At 33.2% G+C, this 26,691-nt stretch overlaps 1 protein-coding gene across 6 annotated transcripts; it reads right to left on the bottom strand.

The window, feature by feature from the left end:
* Window positions 1–1,306: 1,306 nt before the first annotated feature.
* AMPdeam (AMP deaminase) lies at window positions 1,307–25,998 on the bottom strand. Of its 6 annotated transcripts, none has more exons than XM_069038422.1 (9): window positions 25,598–25,998; window positions 10,191–10,341; window positions 6,356–6,491; window positions 5,881–6,046; window positions 5,549–5,665; window positions 4,133–4,346; window positions 3,803–4,073; window positions 3,391–3,740; window positions 1,307–3,176 (listed from the first exon to the last, which is right to left on the bottom strand). In XM_069038422.1, the coding sequence occupies exons 1-9, from the start codon at window positions 25,704–25,706 to the stop codon at window positions 2,294–2,296; spliced, it is 2,397 nt and encodes a 798-aa protein (XP_068894523.1). In that variant the 5' UTR covers window positions 25,707–25,998; the 3' UTR covers window positions 1,307–2,293. The 6 variants fall into 6 exon arrangements, with proteins under 6 accessions (XP_068894523.1, XP_068894527.1, XP_068894524.1 ...); XM_069038426.1 differs by lacking the exon at window positions 25,598–25,998 and adding an exon at window positions 13,464–13,613; XM_069038423.1 differs by lacking the exon at window positions 25,598–25,998 and adding an exon at window positions 13,021–13,290.
* Window positions 25,999–26,691: the final 693 nt, after the last annotated feature.

Raw genomic sequence — 26,691 nt, 5'->3', positions numbered from 1 at the left:
GCTCGTTATGTAACATACTATTATCCAACTGAACAAAAAGCATTTATGACAGAATAGTTATTTTCGAAACGGGTGTAAGATGAACGTTGCAATGGTTTGTCAATTACAATTGGAGAAATGTAAAATAAAACATATTGAATTTTCACGCGAAGAACAATCGGGATGTTGAAATTTCGTCAAGAATTGGTTCTTCTAAGGCCGGTGTACTGTACTCTTGAAATGAATACATTTTTATAAGTTAAGTATACAATAACTGCCTTCAGAATTTGACAATGACACTTTTATAACTTTATTAAATTTTGACATTGCACATTGCAAGGTAAATCGATGTTGCCAAATGTAAGTGAAAAAAGTAATAATGAAACGATTATTTTGAAAGTCTGGTAAAAGAACGAAAACAGATTGTTTTTGATAGATCGTGTCAGTTATGTCTACACAGGCTATTTCACGAGTGATGAGCCCGACGGAATTAAAAATGCAACCCACAATACATTTGGAACGTAAAGCTGAATCTTTACCGTGTCCATATCCAGCTTTACGTTCCAAGTGTATTGAGGGTTGCTTTTTTAATTCCGTCGGGCTTATTATTATCATTCGTGAGATATACCTACACCCTGTATGCCCATCTTAAAATAATATGAATAATGCACGTATGTATATGTGTATTTATCATGTTCCGTAATAGTTATTTACGAACCAAGTGCGGGAAGACGATGTTCCCGCATGAGCGCATTTTTTAAAGCACGAGCGACGAAGGAGCGAGTGCCTTTAATTAAAGCGCGAATGAACGGAAGATGTCTTCACGCAAGTGGTTCGTACAATATTTTTTGTACGAAAATTAAATTAAATTTTTTTGTTTTAATACATTAAACATAAACGAACATAAAACCAAGTAGGCAGTGATCTTTGGTTGTTGGAAACAATTGCTTCACTTGATATTTCAATTTTTGCAATAATTTGTGAATTTTGTAGGAACAATTTTCAACGATTATAAATCTTACCGTACTTTTTTAATGGAGGGAAACCCAGGGAAGTTGTATTTTATGACCTAAATTTTATTATTATCAAGACAGATTTTTTTTTGAATGCCTCAAAGGGCCAGTGTTTTTTGCAATTTTTACATTCGAGTCGACCGGGAAGCACTCGTTTCGGAGCGAGCGTTGAATGTTGGAAGCGTTGCTTTCAAGGCTATGAGTACAAAAAGTTTTGAAACTTCCTGTAGAAGGATTCCGTCTGTACCTACAATTTTTTACGAACACAACCCCAACTGGAATATTTTATGATGTTTTGTGAAATAAAATACAAGTTTCATTTCTTAGACCTTTATTACGGGTTTAGAATACAGTTTTATGAATCGCTAAACATTTAACAATAGGGCACAAAATTCTAATATAATGTTGGTCATTTATAACTTCATAATTTTATTATTAAGATTGCAATAATTTGGCTTTATTGGTTATTACTTTATAAATATTGATTTTTTTTATTTAGCGCTAAGTATTTAATGTTAGTTATTGAGGTCTGCATACATGAAAATTCGTAAAATAACTGCCTAATTAAACATGTTTATAATTAAAAATATGTCAATATTCAACCATATAATTATCCTCATCAGTTTTAACAACTTCATTTTATTATCTTTTTTCAAAATAAGTGATATTTTCGGATCTAGTAAAACTTTGAAAGCAAATTATTAACACTATAGAAAGTTGTGGTAATCTACGAAAAAGATTTGGTTGGTGTTCACTATCGTGCTAATTACATTTTTCTTTAATCGCAGAAATTTGCTTTCAAATTTCACTAAATCCTTTAATTGCACCTATGTAGAAACAAATTTCAATATTGTGGTTAAAACTAAACTCTATCACGAAAGATTTAAATTATCTACAATAAAAGATTCAGGTGGAAACAAGAAAAAATAATATAACTAACACAATCTCATCTCGAATATTTAAATTATCCTAGAAATGTAAAAAATAAAGATGACAAAACGTCGTAAACATTGTCAAAATTAAATGAAAAAGAGTTTATAAAAAAATATAATTATATAAATTCTGTTTCAATTCACATCATAAGGCGTATCTTCATCACAACTTGAAATTTTATTGTATTTACTACATACATGAAGTAACGTTATAAAATATATATCTACGCTTAAATAATAGATGCTTACATATAAAAAAATAATTTATAAAATTCAAAAACTTAACCAGAACACTACATCAATCATATAAAAACCGTTCAATTAATTTTTAAGAATTTTTAACGCGTACATAACATAACCGGACTCGAGTTACTTCTTTTCTTGACCAGTCTGCTGTTCCTGTTCCGGATGAGCTTTGAATATATTGGACAATTCGTCAATAAGAGTTTCGTATCTAAACGCGACTCTAATATCTGGCACATTTGTACGAGCGATGTCGTTACCAGCTACACCCTCTTTAGTATAATTTGGACCTAACCAGGACTGCTTACTCTTGTGTGGAAATCCAGACATCAAAACGCTGTTCCTCGCCAATTCGCACATATCACAACTGGACAATTTCCATACTTGAGCGGCAATGCTGTACTCTTCCATTAAAGGTTCTTTCGTAAAGTGAAATTGCAACGGATCGTCAGTCGAAAGCGACACTACTAGCCCCCTCGATAGGTACTCCGGCAAAGGATTTCTATGATAATTCAAAAAGAGACTGTTATTCGACAGGGGACTCATCGCGATTCCTATTTGGGCCAGATAATACAAATATTGCAAAACCGGAACCTTTCTCAGCAACAATCCGTGAGAAATATTCTCTGACAACATGTATCCGCAGACCAAATGCTGCACGGGACCTGCTTCGCCACAATGTGGTCTCAGCACAAACGTTGGTAAGCCTTTTTCCGCTCTAAAATGATTCAGTACTGTCAGATTCGCGTACATGTAGTACTGGTAAAAAGCATAGTTTGGATTCTCTATGTCACACCAGTTTTCAGGTTTTGGCATATCTTTATCGAACAAAGGATTCTTCTCGGGCTTGCTTTCGTCGTCGACTGAATCGAAACCTATGACGTATTCTAGAAAACGATGCAACTCCGGATGGGAACTGGGTCTCGCTGTTACTTCGAGTAATGGCAGGAATATGTTGTCAATTACTTGCTGGAAGTTTTGTAGCAGTTTGTTCAGCTTGAAAATGTCGCTGGAAAAAATGTTAAAATGACACAAAACTTCAACATTTAGAAGAGCCTCATGTTAAAATATTGTAATGAACTGGAATCAATTTATAGTAAAGTCATTACATCTTGTTATTTTTCGGTATGACTCGCTTCAAAACCAATCGTAAGAATTCATGTAAGCTTGGGGTAATTACGATCAGTCTACTCCCTAAAAGTTACTACTATAACAATACTTACAACAGTCTCGGTATCTGAATAAGCCAACGAACGTTATCGGAATAAACATTAGACTCCATGGCCCATTTCGCTAGTTTATCCCATTCATCCCTGCTTTTACCGTAAATGCTAAGCCTAAGCTCGGCATTTTGGTACTTAGACTCCTCCAAATCACTAGCGACTTCTTTTATTATCCTGGCGTAATATTTTCCGTTTAAGTAATTGTCTGATTTCAAAAACACCTCTCTGAGCCTGCTTTCACCGATCGGATTATATTTTGCATTGAACTTATCGAATCTGTGGAAAGTGTTTCTATCGGCGTGCACGTCCAACATGTCAACCGTTAAATCGTAGGTTGTTAGATTCATCGACTGAAAATATGTTTACGATAAAATTTATTTCCCAACGTGAAATCGATTACCATGACCCATACCTGAAAAACCTCCTTTAGCGTCATCGGTTTACCATTAGTGACCGTGACGATCTCATCTGCATGATTTTTCAACGTCTTTTTGATGAATCGCAACAGGTGCTTTTGATTCATGCAAGAAGCCGCGTGAATATGCGTATCCACCTTACGGATGTTGTAGAAGTCCCTGTGGGGAACCGCTTTCTGCGACGCCAATTCTCTTAATTCGTTCAACAAGACGTGCAGTTGATATTTCGAGGACAAGTAACTCAAACGACGATAACAAAATGATTTTCTAAAAATTTCACAACCGTCACAACTTACTGTCATTCAGTATAAGAAAAATTCACTTACAAGGGCCCGTCCGCTATCATGTTACACATCGTCTGCATGTCTGCAGCAAACGTGGGAACATCAGGATACGGATAGTCACACGTCTTTTCATTTGCGAGGTCCTCTTCGTTGAGGTACACTTCGTAGACACCATTTCTGGTCTTGAATACGTGGCTAGTGTCCGGAATATTACGAGGCTCCCATGGGTGGTGGCTTGGTGGATGAATGCCGTGCTCTGTTTACAAGAATATAAAAATTACTCGGTAGGACGACCCTCTATTAAATTGTTGGTTAGGTCAGATTAATGGTGTAGCAGTCATTAAAGTACATAGAAGCAATTATCCCTTGTTTAAGATTAAATACAACATTCTGTGACTATTTAATTGAATGTAATTGTAAATAAATTATATGCATACGATATCGTATTGTTCATTCAAAGAAATCACATTCTATTCATTGCAAGTGGGTCATTTCAATAAATATCTGAAAAATAAAATAGTTTTTCTCTGATCCTGTGAAATCAGATTAAATATCATTTAGTGGAAGCCGAAGCTCACATAAATGCGACTTTTTTCGTCTTATAAATTAACTGAAATATTTGTCATATTTATCCACAACCATTTTGATTCACCCAATATGTTAATATCAAATGTGATGTCAAAAATGAATCTGAATCCATGTTGTAGGATCAAAATAAAAGGGGGTAGATTATTATTGTAACAAAATTTGGGAGACAATTTTAAATTTAATTTTCAATGAAATGTCATTGCTTCATGAATACCAACCCAATACCATTAAAATAAAAGTCACTAGATAATTATTTTATATTTTTAATAAAAAAATAAAAATCAAATTAATTAAGCGAAATAGAAAAAATAGCATGTTACACTCGTTTTACAAGATATGTTGTCGAACTCGTTCGACAATAGACTCTCTTGTGCAACTCGTATAATATGTTACATATTTTGAAAAATTAAAAAACTGCCCAAAACTCATTCCAATAATGCCACTTTAAACTAGTAAAAATTACTCTACCTACCTAATATGATCATAAAAAATTCGTATTAGGTGGGGAAAGTGAATTACTGACTCTTAAACAAGGTCTGTATAAACACAAACGACATTCAAAAATAACAATTAAAAAAAACATGGAGCAAATGTAGTACTTAATCAATTTTGTTAATCGCCTTTTAATATGTTTTAATACTTAACGATTGGATTGACAATGAGCACACTAAATATAAAAGCAGCCACGAGATTTTACACTTAATGATCTCATTATCAATCGGGACTTGTCATAATTTGTCAAATTTTGATAACGCGGTGGTGGATCGTCTACGACATAAAAAATGGTTGTCGCGAGTTAAAAGATACCTGTTCTGTAGGGTGGTGCATACTGTAAAATGTGTTATCACTTGTTTACAAAATTGAGTTTACCTTGCTGCACCTCATCTTTTAAAATACTTTCGAGTACAGCGTCGCTCATCGATTCTGTCATACACAAATCAGCTGAAGATCTCGACGTTGTGGGGGTCGAAGAAGAAGCGCTTTCGGCTACAGCACATGCAAACTCTCAATGTTTTATACATGCAGAACCGAAACTCACGTTTTATCGGGGTAATAAAATCAGAGTTCCGTTTAGGGAGATTAAGACATAAAAATTTAACTCTCACGAGATACCATGAAAACCAAACACACTTACAAAATAATCATAACGAATCAACTTTACGTTTAAATTAATCGATTCTGAGTGCATTTCGGCGAATTACCTTCGATCGTTTGTTTCTCGTCGTGATGCGGTTGTTTTTTGTTAGGATCCAGAAATCGTGCAGCGGTCGCAGAAAAGCTTTGGTGAGAGATTTTCATGTAGCGCTTCCTAATTTGCAAGGCCTGAACGATAAGTCGAGATGCTCGTTCCAAATCTTCCAGTGGCACCTTTTAAAACGACAAATTGTAATTAAGCGCTGAACAAATATTTTTCAAGGTTTATTTGAAATATTCGTGCACAGGAAAGAACAATCGGGAAAGTTGTACCGCATGCTTAAAACAACAATTTCACCTTGTTCTGAGCTCCTAGAAAGCACTGCAACCAACATAATGTAACAACAGCATCAACAATTTTGCCAATTTTCCAACAATGGTGCATTATGAATTACTCGACGCGTGGAACACTCTAAGGTTTCCGAAGTTAATGCGCACCAGAAAGGCTTCTTGCACGATTAAAGCGATTTCAAATCGACTTACCCCGCTCGTGTCTTCTCCCGAAATTGAAACCCTTTGAAAATGCGGCACGTACAGTTCATGATCGTCCAAAGCTGCGTGGTCCTGTTCCTCTCCGGTTACTGATGGTTCGTAATGACTACGTCTATCACCCAAAACCCTGCAATATATTACTTTAATCAAGCCACAAAATTTAAATCGTTCGACTGGTGAGGGTCGACTACTACCGATAATAAGGCTGGAATCTGCGCCATTCGGAAGCAGGTCCAAACATTTGGGTACGACTATTATCGACTATTGTTAATTGGAATATGAGTCGTTTCTGTTGATCGCGATTATGGGCGGTTGGAACAACCACACCTCTAGACCGGACATAACAAACTAATCTAAAGTGTGACAAGTAGCACACATCAAGCCAATATAAACCAACCCTCGCCCTCTTACGTTCATTGGATTTGACCTCCTGTAAAAGGCAGCAATATTAGCAGTACGATCCAATCAACGAACGATAAGTGTTAAGTTTTGGCCATTTTTTAATACAAATTAACACCACAGTGAAACAATGATTAAAGCTCGTGAAATCATCTTATTTTTTCGTCAAATGGCAAAAATCATCTTAAGAATTTCATTAACTAAGTTACATTCTTGGTTGTAGACTAATATCATTTAACAGTTTCTGACGGCGCACAAGGGCAACAATATTTATTATGAGTAAAAGAGAAATAAAGGTATGTTCTAAGTCAAATCAATACATTCTTTAAATATTACAGCTTCCAAAGTTCGGTATTTCATTTTCACTCCTACCTTTCCTTACAAATACGGCAGGATAATAATTATTTCCGCAGTAATGAATGAGTACTTTAGAGCGGCAGTATAATGATTTTAATTTTCTAATGAAGGGTATTGGGAAAAATTTATGACAATGTAAACAGTTCAAAATAAACATTTCATGTCGCTTTTATGGCAAATATAATTAGGGAAAAACATGCATTTTCCAAGAGTCACTATTAACGTGTACCAGTTACACCACAACAAAGTACACAAATTAGTACAAAGTTAAACTAAAATTCATCAATACACTTTAATTGCTATTAAAATTTTCCAGTATCGATTGGAAGCTTCGTTTAAAGTATAACGAAAGTAATAAATTAATACTTAATTTTATTAATAAATTAATAATTAAATGATTAATACTTTAAAAAATTCTAATACATATGTATTTGGTACATTTTATTATTTAAAAAAATAATAGGAAATCTGTAGAACGGCAGAAAAAAAAAGTCAAGAGCTATATAGTACACGAAAAGCAATCAATAAAGACTGAACAACAGAAATATAAGATACAAATATAATGTCATTTGATTTAATAATGGAGACCATGTGACAGCAAATACAAAAGAAAAAAGCAAAACAGTATATTATTATACGAGTTTTATGAGACGCTTGATTGTGACACGAGTTGGTTGGGGCATGACGAACGCAGTGAAGAGTGCTTCAACAGAACGAGTGTCATACTGCGTCTTATAAAACTTGTGTAATATACTATTTTTTCTACTTTGGTCGCATTAATTTGATAAACACTCAAAAATCTAATTATGAAACAATCTAGGGACTTTTGTGTGGCATAAGTTATCGTGGCATTTCTATGAAATTTATGTCAAATTTCAGATGTTTTAATTATGAACAGGAGCTCGTAGAGATGCCGGACGGCGGCCAGCGTGCTATTACAGCAATACCAACGTAATACCTGTTAAAAAAAAAACAAAAACAGTTTCACAAAAAGTTTCTTTGTGACACTACTTTCAGTTTCACAAAGACTCACTTATGATATCAAAGTAGAAAAATATATTTTTTTTTCAATGAGAGCTAGGACATAAGTGTAATAAGGAAAATATAAAGAACGAACCAACGAATAACATCACACTAGAGACGTCTACACTGATTTATTTTGTTTATGGCTTATACGACATTTTTCAAAGTTACCTCAAATGAAAATAATGAAAAAATGTACGCGTCTGATAATCAGATTGTGAATAACGTTATCTGTGATGACTTATTTTTTTACATTAAAATGTCATAGCAGAAATATCGCTTTGACATATTATGGATTACAAAGTTAATTCAGCCTTACTTTAGAATGATGTACGAGTTTGCTTTTGAAATATGTACATAACATACTATAAATCATCAAGAAAATATATCTTTGTAGACAGTTGGCAATACAGTGAAGGCGTTGGTAACTACACGGAGGCGCTATTAGTTAGTTAATTAACAATTATTTTCACAATTTTAATTAGACTGAAAATGGATGTTTTAACAACTTGTTACCTAATATTTTTACCTCATGAGATAAAGCAAGCATTATAAATGTCGATCTAAGCAAAACACCAGCATACCATACCGGGTGAAATTTAAATACAAATGCGCAAAACTAAATCCACGTGATTTTCACAAATGGTTTGAAGATCTTTGGGTTTCAACATTTTGATGTCGGTATTTCGATTTCACCCTGTATATACAGGTGTTTCAAAATTGGCGAATTCCGAATTCAGAGCGTGGTAGGGAAGGACCCAGTGCAGCTCGTAAACACTTAGAAAAAAAATTCGCTCTTCCTGAAGAAGATATATGCACTTTAATTTTGTTCAATTCATAGCGCCCTGCATATCCACAGTAACAAAATACCGTGTGAGCAACAAGTACTGATTGAGTTGGCAATAAATTCTGGTGATTTTTGGTGACTTTTATGTCATGTTCCAACGAGAAAACCATTTTATTAATAAAAGATTACAAACACCAAGATGTTTAAATTTGAAATGTATACCAGGTGTCAATATTGTCAATAAAACAAACCGAAATAGGTACAATTCACAGTCTTGAAAATTTTATGTAAATTTTTTTTTTGCCAACTGTAACAGTTATTGTTGCTCACCCTGTACTATTCTAGCTAAGTTGCCGTTCCATTTTTAAGAAAAATTACAAAAATTTAAGATTTTTTACTCCAAAGTAAAACTATTCTTCAAAAAATTGTTTTACGTTATTATTTTCCACAATCATCTACAGTTCTACACCATGAATAACAATAAACACTGAACTTTTCAGCCTGTATTTGAAGAAAACACTTTTTTAATTTCCATATTTGGACACTGAAGTGATCAACACTCTGAATTCGGAATTCGCGAATTTTGAGACACCTGTATAAAGTGATATAATATGATAGGTACGGCTTAGAATGTTTTAAAAACATTGGGCCGTATCACGACACCGTTATTAAAGTTGGCGTTAACTAGAGTCGTGATTAAAGTAAACATAAAACGATATAGATTTATGCAATTATAACCTGTCAGAAAGAGATGAATTCGTCACCAAGGTAATTAAAGTCATGATTAAATTTAACAAGGGTGTCGTGATACGGCCCATTAAATTTACCATAACTGCAACAAACGAAATCTACATATGTATCTCGATATAGAGAAATGGAAATTTATATTTCAAAAATCAAATTTATGAAGTTTATTAATTATTATTTGTGAAATGTTTTTGGGAAAAATGAAGGATTTATTTTAATGAAAATGTTTGAATGAACTTACTTAGATGACTACTGAAAAAAGTATAAAATTACGAATCTACTATTTTTGAAATGTGTATATTTTTTAAGCCATTAATGAATGATTAACTTTTTATTACCATTTCCCTAAAAAATACGGAAAATTTTTATTTACATTTTTATATTGATTAATAAAGTTCATCCCTAAAGAACTGTTGCTGAATGAAAACGTTTTATAAAGTTATTTTATTTTACCTCGACCGCATAGAAGAGTTCGTAGAAATAGATATTACTTCATTTTACAAAGCAACTTACTTTACATTCAGCTGTCTTTGAATGGCCAATTTCTTTTCAATTTGTTCGATGGGAAACTGTGGTACTTCATATGGAGCTGACAATTCATTGGTAAGCTCGGGTTGAATTCCACTAAATTGTGAATTCGCCAGAAATGATGGACTTTCATTGCCTGAAAATAAAGACCAAAAATAAATCATTACTGAAAACTGCTGTCCAGTGTTATTCAACTGCAACTAAAATAAACTAGTGGAAAGTACCTAACCGCAAATAGCTTAAATTATTGGGCTAGGTCACTGTCATAGAGCGTTTCTGTTGCCAAAAATATTTAAAAACGAGAGACACAGAAAGAAGGAACTGCCTGTTCATTGTTTACACCCTCATCTCGTTGGTATTTCATTGCCAAGATTTCAGGAGTACATAATTTAAAATTAAACTTTTTGTTGTTCCTTGGTTATAAATTTAACCTATCGTTGAACCTTGCGCTCTAAAAATAGCCTTATCATTTTACACAAGGAGAAAACATTTTATTTTGACCGTCGCAAATGTACCTGTCTTTCAAAAAAGACACTAAATGATAAACGAACCGAATCGAAATTGTAGGCGTCGTAAAACTATTTTCTTGAAAAATTATTGTACATATTACGTATTTATTAACATTTTATTTTATTGATTAAATTTCTGAATTTATAACATAATTACATAACATTTTTCATTTACAATGCAAAAATTTCCGATGATAATGCGGAATCTGAAAAAGTGCCCCGAATGCTTGCAAATAATGTGTAAAATTGTGTAGGTATTACCAGGGGTGTCACTAGATTTGCTTTCTGAATGGCTTTCACTGCTTGCTGGTGAATTAAAAAACATAGTGTTAAACAAGCTCAAATTGTGGACTGCAGCAACACCAGCACTGATCACCAGAAGACTACAAGTGATCGCAACATTAAATATGAAAATAGAATCTTGTCTCTCTTATCGTGTCAATAACACGCCAAGCAATAATATACCCGCATTACAATATTCTTTACAACTCACTTTATCAATTTGTTTTTTATGGCACCAAAGCAGCTTACAATGTCTCCAAATGAATAGCCTCAGTTAAATTTGATGCCATTACTGCTTCATTTAAACGGAAAATGGCCTAAACAGGTCTTAATTTAGGACCTAACCTTGTCAAAATTTCGAAATTATACACTTGTTTTGTAACGCAAGAAACTTGAAAAAATTGTTCGCAATAAGAAAAATGTGTTTTTAATGGAAAAGTACCACTAACGGTAAATTTAGATCTAGATTTTGTCCAAATTTTAGATGAGTCACAAGATCGCAAACAATGATAAATCAAAGTTATAAATAGTAAAATTCCAGAAAAAAATATTTTTGGTAAAAAAAACATTCGTGTTAGATATCTTTCGATTTTGGTTTGGCTGCAAACCAACGATCTTTCCAGAATGTCTTGTGTTGAGAAATTGCACAACCACACATCCATGTAGTTGGTTTTATTAAACTCCAATTACGGAAACTGAAGAAACAATTTTAGAAAGCATATTTATTAGGTAGGTACTTTTCAATTATTGATCATTGTCCCGAAAATGGCGCACTCACTACTTACTACCTGATCGAGGATGTTTAAATGTACATGAAAAAAATATGGAAAAAAAATTTCAGACAAAAAAATCAATTATTGCAAATTCTCTATTATGCAGGATCGGTAATGACTAATGAGTGATCTTGTACTTTGTGATAATATATACGATTAGAGGTAGTTTTCATTACAATTTAATACATTTATTTCGAAATAATTGACCTGCTAAGTGCCACTTTCAAAGACCGCCAAATCAGCAAATAAGTCCAATAGATTTTTTTAAACATTTTTCTCACGTTTATGATGGTAATTTCTTCTACACCGTAGTGCATCGGAAGCGCGCCATTTTCGAGGCACCAGTATGTTTAGTGATGCTAAAAACTGTTTTAGTTTGGATTAGGCTCTTGCATACTTAACTGTAAAATCCATGGAAGTAGTTTTTTTTTAAATAAATGTCTGTTCAGTTTAGTATCAATGTAGATATACGGATAGTTTATTATTGTTCTATTTTCTCAATGCTTCTGTGCTATGACTCAATCTTGGTTTAGTAAGATGTTCTGGGCCCAAACAAATTAAGTTTCATTACTTAATCAATAAAGGTTCGAACTTAAAAATGTTTCACCTTAAGCACAGAAAAAGACGATCTTCGTAAGACCTGGGAGATGTCAAACTCAAACACGTTGATTACATAAACTTCTTATAAATGCAGTAATTTCGATTCAAGCAAATTGTGTAAAATTACCTCAATTAATTTCCCGATGTTGTCTTAAAAACGTTTTCTTAATAGGATTTCTCTTTTCCTCAAATGCACTGATGTGGTGATAGTTTGATCAATATTTTAAAAATAAAACTCGACCAAACCACCCCACAGTGTGCTAATGTAAATGTTACTAATTTCGCTGGTTTATTTATAAAAATTACAATAAATTGTACGTGTTGTTTGCGATGTACTCTCACCTAGTATTCAATTAAAATTAAAGTTAATGAAATCAAATTTTTCGGTTACATTTGCGTTAAATTTGAAGAAAGTTGATTACTAGATTTTACTCTGACACGCAAAAACCTCGTTCATTGCGTTATCTAACAAATGCCTGGGGATATTGTGCATGTATTGGAAATATGTATTAGGTATGTACCCTCTACAACTAAAGAACTTTATAGGATTAAAATGTGAAAAATCATTTAGTGACTTTGTGCGTACGCCTATGAATTCTACTGGCATCGAATTGCGCTTGGTATTTCGTGTAATCCAAAATTGAAACATACCAGAAGCTGGGGTGTCTTCGTCTACGAAAGAATTCACTCTTAAAAAGGAGGGAGCATTGACAATCCCTATCTCATTAGGGCTGGGAATATAGACACCACGGGAACACATTTTGCTCGAATACCGACTTCACATGCAGGAGATTCGATAAAAACTAAACCACGGACAGCCTGGCACATGTACAACAAGCCAAAAATACGTAGTCAATTTCCAACAATAAATTCTTAGTACGAAAATAAACTAGGAAAAGCACTAGTTATCAGTAAACGTTGAACTCGTCTACTAGGTAACAGTTGCTTTATATACGATGTTGTAAAAATTGTCGACGGCGTTTGCTAAACTATTATAAAAATCAACAGTTTGTTCAAGGTTGTGATAATAAGTAAATTAGCACGTTGTCGTACTGCAAAAATTATTCGTTTCACCTACTCACTGCTATTCGTACCTGGTAAAAATGAGCTGTTGCGGTCTGGAGAAGGATTACCTCGTGTACTCATTAAATCTCCAATTTCGGAGAATAAGTGAACTTCACATTTTCATCTTATAAATTTGCAATAATGTAAGAATCATCAAGTTTCCGCCAGTTGATAAACTAGAAAGCAAATTCACTTCGTCAGCAGCTAAAATTACGATAAAATTTTTTGACAATTTGCGGTTGACTTCGTTTTACGCCAACTAAACAAAATACAAAGAATAAAAACTGACAAAACAAATGCATATAATATGTATCGAGCGATCAAATTAATTTGTAATCGAGTCATCCATGGATTGAAATCCGTATGTCTTTCGCGATTGATATGTCGACATCTAAGGCCGGTATTTATAGTCGGCAACTCAAGTCCAACTTGGGTAAGTTGTACTCAAGTCCTGAGTTTTGCTCAAGTCTAGATGCATATTATAGTCATTATTTCGGCTAAACTCGTAAAAGTTAGACTTGAGTCTTACTCCAGTTTCGTTTGAGTCGAGTTGCCATGGTTATACCATACACCTTGTGACAGCTTGTTTAGAATTCTTTTGAAAAATGAAAATCCCGTACAGTTTAAAGGAGAAAATTCTGTTGGCTTCTCTCATACACGATATGGAAGAGGCAATAAAAAATAAAAAAACAGATACAGTTTCGGTAGAACGAAAAAATAGTATTTAGTAAAGGATTAACACCCAGTACAATAGCTAACCAGAGAGTACTACAGTACGCACGGCCCAGCAATTGAAAAAACTGTGAACCAATATACAATACAGAGTATTTCACGAGTGATAATGAGCCTAACGGAATAAAAATGAGACCCACACTACATTTCCGAAAAAAGCTGGCTACTGAAATTAAAATGTCCGGCTTTCTTTGAAAATATATTGTGGGGTGCATTTTTTATTCCGTTAGGTTCATTATCACTCATGAAATACCCTCTATACAAAATACGTTGTATTTGGAACTTCTTCTTTAAAGTCATAACTCATAACAATCTTCCATCCTGCGATAAATAAGTATTTAATGCTTACATCTGAAATTCAAATCTGAACATTAGTGCCTACCCATATACTCGTAATTGAAACGAAACGAAAAACAGGAAAACAGCAACTGTCAGACAATACAAAGACAATTTTGGACCTCTAAACTCATGTAAGCAAGACTTGAGTCTGCCTAACCCCTAACTTGGGCTTGAGTCAAACTTGAGTGCTCATCAATGCTCAAGTATTGTTTATAAAACACAAATCGGAACTCAAGTCTGTCTCAAGATTGAGTCTAACTTAAGTTTGGACTATAAATACGGGCCTTAGGCGTGTTTATTGGAGCGTCGAGTTTAAGTAACCACATACGATTTCGGATTCATGGATAACTCGATTACAAATTAATTTGATCGTTCTTTACTAGACCATGTACGGCCGAATTTCGTTACTATTCGCCCACTAGACCAAAAGAATAGTATATTATTAATTATTATTCTGTAACGAGGTTAGAAGAAAAATTCGATCTACGAGTGGAAGATTCCGAGCGCGAGCGTTAGCGAGCGTAAGGAACCACAAGTAGATCGAATTTTCATTCTAAGTAACAGACTGTATTTTCTCCACGACCGTTAGTGAATGTAGTAATTCCGAAATCATTTTTAATAATAGAAAGTAAAAATTCTAACTCTTGAGATTGAATATTTATTCTGAAACACTTGCTTCGTATGTATTTTCATTCCATAACAAGTAACTGAATGAATATTCCATAATTATGCTCAACGTGCGACGTCCTAATTGTTTTGTGACAAGTTTTAATTGAAATAAACACAAATTGTTCAGATTTGTTTGTTTTTGATTCATACTTTCCGGTCGTGGAGAATTATTACATGGTCGTGGAGAAAAATGTTTCTATAGTTTGTCCAGCGAGAGATTGGTTGACATAAAAATCATTAAATTCTACGTAGACCTAGCGCACGTAAAATTTGAAATATACTCTTCAAGCAATAACACTTTTGTAGTGCATTTTGTAGTATTGGGTTAATTTAATACAATTTAAACTCTCCCAATCCTGCGCTGGACGAAGTACATATATAGCAATTTGTGCTTTATATAGGGTGTTATGGAAGTCCACCTAATAAATTTAATCACCAATAAAACTCTTTAAAATAAACATGTTTACATATTGATCTTTTTTTGGTCGAATATTTTTTTTACATTTTTCAAATCCCTAATTTGACACTTCGCTCATAGGATAATCATCAATTGAAACGAAAATGAGTGAAAATGTTCTTGTGCCGTAAAAACTTTACAGTTTTTTTAAGAGAGAACGATTGGTGTTTCTAATACTATACAGTTTTTACTGTTTTTCATTCGAATATTTTAATCGAGTAATTCTTTTTTGGTGCTTCGTTATTAATATTAATGGATGTGTAAACATATGAGCGGGTATGAATTTTAGGGTTCAAATTATATTAAAATTTTAACTCTGTTTGGAATAATTTGCGGAAAAAAATTATAGATAAAAAAATGTTTATTTTAACGAGTCCTATTAGTGGTTATATTTATTACGTGGACTTCCATAACACCTGGTATGGTTGGCAGCTTTCATCTTTGTGTGCACGAACATTCAACCAATTTTTATAATTATATCTTACAATGTTACTGCAATTACATTTACACGCTTTTGTTAGGTATTATGCGTTTTGATATTTGAAATTTGACACACTGACAAAATCCTCTCCAAAACATAATTCTGTAAAATTTCTATGTACGTAGTAGGTGATGGACGGATAGTAATGATCCCGGGTATGTATAATTTGTGATCAATGTTTTATGCTAATTTCAATTTTATTATCACCACAACTGTGACAAACAAAATTAGGTTTGTTTGTTCAAATAATCGTTCAAAACACACAATACCTATGACGGTCACAAATCTTATCGTACCTAATCTACGTTTCTTATTTGCTGGAATAAGAAATTTTAAACCACATATTTTGCACCAAAGCTTATTGTTAGAACGTTTTTACAGAGAGATAGTAGACTCTAAGGATTAAAATTATATTTACTCATTATGGTGTTAGGGAAATCAATCCAAATAATTTAACTGATAGTAGAATTTCCTAATTTCAGTAATTTTGTCGTTTTTTGGAAAAAGTTTTGTTTAGGAGAAAATTTCAAAATATATTTGGTACAAAAACCGCTACCCTTCGTGTGTGTGCAACACCGATTGCAAAAAAACAAATGATAACATGTGATGTGATTTGTCATTGAATCTTGCGGTGGTTTAATAATGTAAAGACGAAGAATTATTAATGAAACTCCTGTTGTGAACAAAAGAAGGTGAAGTAAAAGGAAAAAAAAAATCACTTTATATCAAATGCTCTGTCATTGAAGTTTACGTTCTTAGTAGCATTTCAGGATATTGTCGAATTGTTTCACTGATTTTATGGTCTTATTATGGCATTGATTTGGGTTAGGGAAGAAATTAAAGTTCCCTCCGAATACTTTTGCCCATAGAAGTGTCATGGATCTTGAACACACCATTACCTGCTTCGTCTGTAGTTAATAACCGACTTAAAAAGTTTTGTTCCTCATTTATGTTCCAACTGAACCATTGACAAAAAACTATCCTGATGATAGCTGAATCTTCAAGCTAAAGTGCCTGAATACGTTTGACATGGTAAGAATGTAATGTTTTTTCATATAGAGTACGATAGACAATACATGTAGAAACACCTACACGTAAAGCAAGTTTTCTCTTCTTCCATGGCTTGCAGAATTTCAGGTTCAATTTAAAAAACGCGATCACTTCTTGGACGTTCCAGATCTTGAGTTGGAGATCTAAATTTTCTCTGGTTACGTAACCGCTGAACAGTGGTCGTAAATGTACGTGAATCGAAAATTTCAAAGTGTGGAAATCATTCCAAGTACATATGGTGGGCCTCAGGTCAGGTCATTACCAAAGGCTTGCCCATATGGTAACACCATATCGGTAAACTCGGCATTGGTGAGGAAAATCAAATTAAATAATTACCATAACAAGCACATTTCTTTATTTTCAAGACATTATATTAAATTCAAAATTTTCTAAAGAAAATGGGCCAATGACAAGATTAAACTATCGTTTCACTTGTGCCAACTTGTATTGTGTTTATTTAGTTACTATACAGGATTATAAGGATACTTATTGTTTAACTAACACAAGCAAACAGGTGGTGGATCTTTAATATGTAAACAGGCCATAGGTGCATTCCAGGCCCCTAGGGTTCAGATGCCTTACGTGGTTCTTTATATGTACATAATTGGTTTATCGACTGTAACTCTGCATGCTACTTTTTCCTTTAGAAAATTACCAATAAGCCATAATTTAAAAACATATGGATTTTTTATATGAATACAAGATATGCTTCTCCCCTTGATGTTGGTTAGTTTTTAAACAGTACCGTAAACTCAACATATTAAACTGAACGGTGCTCCTGGTGTTAATAAAATTGAAAAATGGTTTACAGTCGTTTAAAACAATATTGCTCCATGCAAAAAGAAGCTACAAGTGTTTTTGATGTTTCACTCACTGGCACAAGCACTTAGTGTCAGTTTCCTAAACAGAAGATGTCCTCGGTCCTCCAAAGTGTACAACACTAACACACATTCAATACGATTATGTTACGAGTACCTATAACATTTTTACACTAGTTATCTGTAGTGTTCCATTTCAATTGTCGAGCGGTTTATTTGCTAATCGATAAATACATATTATTTATTTTTAACACGGTATAATATACATATAATCTGCCATTAATATGTCGCATTATTTAAATAATTAATTAAGATGAGTAATACGTGCATAAACAAATCCCTATACCTGCGTATGTAAACTACGAAGCTACCATATTGGTTTCGGTAATGTCGAAGCAATAGTCATTAGCTGATTAATTTGAAAAACGACCTTGCCCAATCATAAGCCTCCTATATGTTATATCTATAATTGTGTAATTACTACCACAATGGATGAGTGGTTCTTCTGCAATGCTAGAAAAAATAAAAAAGAAAATTTGTTCGTTAAAATAACGAACAATTTATATTTTTAATAGCAATTGTCTTCACCGCATGAACCGTAGAACACCGGTGACACATTAAAAAAATCCTATACAATAATCTATTTTTCAAAACCGTACATCCTATTGTAAGTTGAATCATCAAAGTATTATTTTACGATTTGTATTATGTGCGCCCACATTTGAATAAATCATCTTAATTCCATACCTACCCTTTGCAAAAAGAATACTTGTTTATCATAATAAATCTATCTTTGTATTGTTTAAATTATGTTTCCTTAAAATAATATTTACGAGTGCAAAGTAACCACACCTGTTAAGTCAGGTCATTTATTTTCAGCGTTTGAAAATAAATACATACAGTGAGTTTTTTTTAAGACTGGCCATAGGGTTTTACATGCTAATTTTTCAACCCCCTGTTAACTTTTGTTCTGATGAAAATATTCAAACCATTTTTGGAACAAAGTTGGAAGATTTTTCAAACTATCGGATAGATTACAATTCAATATCCCAAAACTGTCGAAAAAGTTGTGAAAAAAATATTTTTTAGCGCGCCGAAAGCGTCCAAAAGTGGAGATCGTCAGGTGCTGGTTGAGCCGACAATGGCGCTACTGTGGCGGCCGCTCGCCGTACTATTATTTCGGCGCCCTGAGAATATTTTTTCATTTTTTTCACAACTTTTTCGACAGTTTGGGATATTGAATTGTAATCTATCCGATAGTTTAAAAAATCTTCCAACTTTATTCCAAAAATGGTTTAAATAGGTTCATCGGAACAAAAGTTAACAGGGTGTTGAAAAATTAGCATGTAAAACCCTATGGCCAGTCTTAAAAAAAACTCACTGTATACTATAATAATAAACTATAATTATAATTTCAGCAACGGGAATAGTACCGCAATTTCTTTTTAAAAATTTAAAAATTCTGGATTTAGAGAACAAATTGGTAGGTAGTTGAAATTCAAAAAGGTATATTATTGTACTCATGTCATATCGTGAGGAAATTCCTTAACATTGACACAGAACATAATAATTAACTTCTTTCAATATAAGGAAAAGTGCTTTTTTTCACTACTAATCTTAGAAGGCATCGTTATTGACTCTGGAACTGAACCCAGGGTATGTATTCTTCAATCTCGATCAGTTCATGTCGCATACGACATATCTCGAACGGTTGTTGTCGCACACTACAAATATTGTCCAATCTTGAATACCACGTGAATAGTAGTTTATTTAACGAGTTCGTGTGTAAATTGGACTTTTTTTGGCATGATTGGGCCAGTTTAAAATGCGAATGAAACGAGAAGTGACAAATGTCGTATGCGAGATTGAAGAATAGACCCCCAGAAGTAGAATTTCTGTTCTCCTGGTTAATAAATTTTCATTATTAACCACTGGTTACTAGCAAGTTAGCAACGAAAGATTTTCGTTGATTTCATTGGTTAACGTAGACAGACGATTTTCAATTTTCATAGCAACCGTTGGACAAAATAATTTAATTAATAATTATTATTAGAAAGGGTTTTTTCATGATACCATCCTGTTAACCTGCTATAACAGTACTCTCCTCAATTGATATGTGTGTCATATCAGCCACGGCCGTTATTTATTAACGGTATATACAATATTCCGTTGTTATGATATTACGCAATTAAGCCACAGATCACTCGTAAATTGTATTAGTGATGAAAGACAAGCAAAATTTACGAATCCTCAAATATTAAATATTCATGGTATGTATCATGAAAAGTATGTACTGAACGCCACACGGCCGATACGCAAATAACAGACTCGGCTGATTATAAAATCTCGGCTCTAACGTATCTAGTAGTGAAAAAAATTGTATATAAACCACGGTGGAGAAGTTCATTATAGCCAGAGCGCCAAGATTAGATCCCGAGGCGTGCCGAGGGATGTAAGGCGCTCTGGCTATAATGAACTTCTCCACCGTGGTTTATATCGGTGTCCCAGAACTCGCGCGTCAGCCGTAAACCACAAATTCTGTTCTTCATCTGATATAGGATTTTCAAGTTTTTTTTTCTTAAACCATTTAGTTTTTAAATTACAGCAATTTTAAGATAGCCAATCACAGAAGAATGATTAGTAAAGTGTATCAGGTGAATTATTCCGTGTACTGTTGTTACCAGGTAACAAAATTAATGTTAAAAAGTCAATATTTGTCGGGTCAACTATGCAAACGTTTTATACTAACGTCAAAGTGACATTAATTATTACAGTTGAAAAGTGTCGATTTTTGGACGGCAACACAGTAAGAAATATTCACTCCCGAAGAATACACCGAAATGATAATCTACGGGGAAAGTGGCAGGAATTCTAAAGCGGCCCCAAGGTTGTATCGTGAACGCTTTCCACATCGTCGGCATCCTAGTTCGGACGTATTTTTAGGTTTAGTGAACAGAACAAGAACCATTGGTTTTTTGTTTCCCGATAGAAAACGAGTTGGTGGTGTTGACCGCACGGTTCGCACTCCTGATACGGAAGGAGTCGTACTTCAATCATTTACGGAAGATGGAACGAGAAGTATTAGAAATGTAGCCGACATCCTGAATCAATCAAAAAATACTGTTCATAAGATTTTAAAAGGTAACCACATGCACCCGAATCATTACACCAAAGTTCAACGTCTATTATCGGAAGATTATGCACCTCGATTGGAACTCCAGGAACACGAAGAGAATACAGGCTTTCTTGCAAATGTGTTACTTACGGATGAATCCTATTTTTGCCACAAAGGGACTTTTAATAGTCACAATCTTCACGTATGGTCAGAAGAAAATCCACAATTTGAACATTTACTTTAAAAATGTACTTTTCGTTTAATGTTGTTTCCGTTTTCTGTTAAATGTCAAAGTGACAGAATTTAATAAAAGTTGTCCAAACATTTCATCACAGTTTTTTAGCAGCAACATCTAAAGTCATTTCCTCGGAAACGCATACATTTAGTAGAGTTACCTTCGGGAAGGCGTGTGTGATTGGTTATCTTAAAATCGTTTTCATTTCGAAACTAACATGCTTTTGGCGTTTTTTGTTGTAGAATTCTTGTCGGATTAAATATTACAATTAGCAGTTAACGGCTGACGCGCGAGTTCTGGGACACCTGTATAATATAATATACTATTATATTCTAAGTGCTTATTCACAATGGACGTAAGCTTGACATAAGGCATAAGAAATTCATGATACATGCAGTGGATATACTATTAATTTTTACGTAACTTATGAGATGTGACCTCAGTGAACATTATTGTTGTGTACAAAAAGGCATATTCGAGTTATAAGGACACATAAATTATTTTCCAATTGCCCAAATTTACAAATTATTCTTAGGTATTTCTTATATATTTCTTGTGTGTTATGTCCATTGTGAATAAGCACTAAAGCTAAATCAATAAAGCCAACATTTATTGAAAATAGCTTTTTTGTTACTTTTTAAAAGACAGCGCAGATTTCATATATTTTTACTTCAAAAGAAAAGTAATAAGGTCAGAAACTGGTATGTTAAAATATGTAGTTAAGTTTAGCAACGAAAAACAAACCTTACGACATCAGCTTTTGTTTATATAGTAATTATTATGTTTGTAAAGTATCTGTTGGTATATAGGCACATAAAAACACTGAATATAAAAAAAACAACTATAGGTACTATGCCGGCCAAAAAATTTTGGCCGTCATTGTCTGTCAATTCAAAAAAAAAAAAAAAGTAATCCGTACTTTATTGTCATCATGATTACCGTCTTGATTATGAACGTTATTTTTTGGGTTGTAAATTTCAAAACTCAAAATTATTTTGTCATTTCTACTACACAGAACGTTTACCTCAGGTTATCTATGTACGATTGCTCTAATTTTGGTCATTCATGTCGGATTTTTGGAACATCTGGGCTTCAAACAGTTTAAATTGATTGTCAAAATGACAAGAATCGAAAGTGGGGTTACGATTCGTAAAGGTTTATTTACACTTTACTTGAATGTCAAGAAAGTGACGGCCAAAATTTTTTGGCCGCCATAGTACAAAGTATTTTACTCTCTTTTACTTATTTTTTGCACGTACTTTTAATTTGAAGTTGATGCACAATTTTACGCACACGTACACGATTTTCAATGCTCTTCAAACTAGTCATTCAATGTCTTTAAACGTTGTTGATTAGTTTTTATAAGTTTAATTTTCTTCGTTTACTTAATACCACTCAACCTGTTATTTAGCCATATAAATATACCTTATGTGTTATTTATTAGCATCACAATATCTATCCTGCTGTCGACCACGATAAGTTATTATTAGCTGAATAATAATTTTTAATCTGTTGATCACAGAATAGAGAAATAGTTATGAATTTATTATACAGGGTTATTATAAATGATTGTAGTCGAAGCAGGCCATGCCCATGTTAAGAAATTTTTGCCGCTTTCATGTGAACTGTCAATTTTTGTCGCTGTCACTGTCATTTTTTAGGTGAAAAGTGTGGTGTTGATTTTTTTTTTTTTTTTAATAACGGTTGAATCCAAAAATATTGAGTTGTTTTGTAACCAATTTAAAAAATAGTTAACATTCTAAAAATATTGAGTTGTTTTGCAAGATTTGTTCGCACAGACTTGTTCGTCGAACAAAACCGTTGAATAAAAACGCAGTCTGTGGGGCCCTTTACGCTTTTACACGAGCGGTGCGTTGTCAATCGACTCTCCAACGCCAACTTCGACGCCAAATTTAACAAAAACACCCTTTAGTAGGTACAGGGTTATTCTAAATGATTGTAGTCGAAGCAGGCCATGCCCATGTTATGAAATTTTTGCCGCTTTCATGTGAACTGTCAATTTTTGTCGCTGTCACTGTCATTTTTTAGGTGAAAAGTGCGGTGATGAGGATTTTATTTATTTTTTTTTTTAATTAACGATTGAATCCAAAAATGTTGCGCTGTTTTGCAACCAATTCTAAAAATATTGAGTTGTTTTGCACCCAATTCCACTCCTGTGTGTGAACGGTGTGTACTCACTTGACTTATTCACATCACTTTGATGTTTTTTGGACTAAATACAATCATTTAGAATTACCCTGTAGTAATGTTCGCAAAACCGTCTTTTAAATATTGTTTAATTCAATTACGAACTTTACAGGTACCTACATTATGAACTTTTTTTTTTAATTTCAATCAAATAATTTAACTTTAAATTTACGGGCCTAAAATTACATATAATAAGAAATATTTTCCGAAGTTGTAAACGACGTAAATATTTTGTCATTAAATTTGGCAATTTGATTATGATCAATATTGGTTCTGATCCTTACAAAGAGTTTATTTTCGAGTGGCAATTATACATTAATTATTTATGCTGATTGCAATGTAAGATTCGTTTTTATCGTGAGCATAATTATGATGAATGTTAAAAATCGTGTTTAATTAAACTAATTATTTGACTAAGATTTCCATCGCTACAAAAAATTGAAATAAAGCAAACATCTGAATTGTTTCATTTTAAATAAAACAATGGGGGTAATATCACATTTTCTTTGTTTAGCAATAAGCAGTTATATGATATAAACTTTTTTTCGAAAAATGTCCCAGAGAAATTCCAGTTTTATACGCGGCTCGAACAATGTTCACTTACAGATTTTCTTTGCTTACTAGGTAAATGATGTGACCGTGTCAGGTCACTTCTCTGATAGAAAGAAATTCTTTTTCTTGATCTACATCTACATATTCTTCTATTAATTTTTTTTTCATTTTGTTTCATTGTTTTTTTTTCAATTTGTTGTTCAGACATCTATGATACCTCTACGTATATTACTCTTTCAAAAAATGAACAAATTGGGTATAAACTGCCACACAAATGATTTAGACTTGAATCAGGTCTGTTGTGTAGAAAATACACTGTTTAGTTGCGTTTAAAAAAAATCATAAAACTGAAATTTATTTTTTTTCGTATTTACATCAAAACCCAAAACAAACTCATAATGTGGTCGTTATAAGAATAATATAGGTAACAGTAGATTGTGATAAAGTAAGTGGGAATTTACTACATTAGCAATCTTATCAGTGCTTGTCTCGGCTGAACATAACACATGTTTTTCAGTGCCTGAATTACAAAAGTACCACTAAAAATTTGAATTTAATAGAAGAATACATAGTGGGGGCACTTATTACACCATTTACTCTTTCTTGTGACGACCCCGAACTTCTTCGCTTCTTCCATTTGTTTGCTCCGAGTGCTCTGACTGCAAATAATAGCTTTGGAACTGTCATTGTTAAGAAACAAATCAAGAATGTTCTCAGCACAGAGTATCAGTTTTCCATTGTCATGTTAGTATGATTGTATTTCTTGTCGTAATCGTAAAATATGCATCATTTTAAATGGAAACAATTCGACACAAAAATTAATAATTTGATAACGTACATTTCAGTGTGTAGACGCTACAGTCCAGTGTAAAATATGATGCTCAAAATAACATATCTGTGCTGAGCAGTTGCTGTTACTTTCCAAAAATAGAATTGAAATAATTAATACGATTTGCAAACAAAATTCCTTATCCATTTCTAAGAACATCCCTAAATCAGCTGGGGCGACACACCCTAAAATCTTAATATTTTACATTTAGATGAACATCAGTGCTGCTCAAAACTGTGATTTTTTTTGAAAGAGAAAATTTGAAATAGGTACGTCGTATGCAAAATAGTTAGGTATATAAATTAGGCCAAGAAAGCGTAATAAATAAAAAGTACACCATATTACATCATAGTTTAATGACTAATGTAACAATAGCCAGAGAGTAGATTAATATTTAAATTATGTACAATATCTAGACGATGTAAAGAAAAGTGAAAACATTTTATAGGATAGATTAGGTAGAATGGGACATGCCGACATCCGGCACACCCGAAAACCCAATTTATTTAATGGAAACTAATTACATTTCAGTTTCCACGTCGTGTAACACATGCTTTTTCCGAAATAGGCCTAATAATAATGTGAGAAAAACCGAGGCGAGAACGTAATTTGTTCAAATATGGTTTAAATTGTAAACATAACCTAAAATGGGTATTAGGAGTAATGCTAATTATATACCTTGTCTTTGTTCAAGAAGAGTTGGCTCCGATTCTCCGTCTCCAAAGTCCGAATAAAACGTCATAGAGCACTTGGGATTACTCAAACTTTTTGTGTACAAGTCTGCCATAATTTTAAATAAAAATCAAAAATTTCCAGTTGAACTTTAACACTTTTCAACATAAAAAACCACGTCAAATGTAACAAAAAGAGCGCACACCGTGCGTGCTTGCATCGACACAACTTCGTGCAGGAAATATTGATTTTGGCACCGCATAAGGCGCCTCCAGCAAACGCGCAGCGGAAGATTTTACGATATGTGCTTTCGATACGTCGGAATAGAGATAACTAATAAATGATTAAATATTTTTTAAGCACATGTGTGCTGCACTGGAAGTAGGTAGACCCACACTCTATCTACTTATCTCATTGGCTTCTATAAATACGCCACTAAGTAAAAATAAACATTGCCAATTAAAATGTTAATTATTCCGATGTCCATTGTTCACAATTAAAAAATATCTGAATTAATTAAATAATTCGAGTCCCGAGGTCACAACGCATCATGGTGAACGTTCGCGAGCATCGCATCAGCTAAATTAAACTATCACACAGCTATTTTTTTATCAATTTGTTCTTGATAATCTGATAACGTGGCGATCTATCCGGCATGCTGGCTATCCAAATGGACCTTCTCGAATAATATGTGATATCTACCTAATTATGTGTTTAAAGTAAACATTTGGTTTATAATAGATACATAACATGAATAACATTGATGATAAGAAATTTTATAAAATCGGGATTTAAAGTGGATTAGTCACACCGAACTGCTGCGTAAAAATATTAGTCTAAAAATATACACATGCAATATTCTGGAAACACATGGCCTTCAGTCAAAGATTGAATCTAGTTGACATGAATTAATACTTACCTTTTATTTTTGGAACCAGTGGGATATAAAGACGTATAAATTCACGACGAAGGTGACATTTTTCAAATGTCATTAATTATACAGTTATACACTAGTACATAAAAAATCCACCATTTCAAAGTTTTAAACTGTTTTTGTAAATATTTTATTCGCTTTTGTACTTAATGTCCTCTGTGATTAC

This window comes from Tenebrio molitor, chromosome 2, assembly GCF_963966145.1.
Source record: "Tenebrio molitor chromosome 2, icTenMoli1.1, whole genome shotgun sequence".
NCBI classification, from domain to species: domain Eukaryota; kingdom Metazoa; phylum Arthropoda; class Insecta; order Coleoptera; family Tenebrionidae; genus Tenebrio; species Tenebrio molitor.
The sequence above is the reverse complement of the archived record's forward strand: the minus strand, read 5'-3'. Positions and strand labels throughout refer to the sequence as shown.

Coding starts and splice junctions, on each gene's coding strand:
- AMPdeam (XM_069038422.1), bottom strand. CDS start 25,706: ATGGCAGACTTGTACACAAAAAGTTTGAGTAATCCCAAGTGCTCTATG. Junction 10,342..25,597: donor TCTTCTTGAACAAAGACAAG/GTATATAATTAG, acceptor CTTTATTTTCAG/GCAATGAAAGTCCATCATTT. Junction 6,492..10,190: donor CAAAGACAGCTGAATGTAAA/GTAAGTTGCTTT, acceptor AATATATTGCAG/GGTTTTGGGTGATAGACGTA.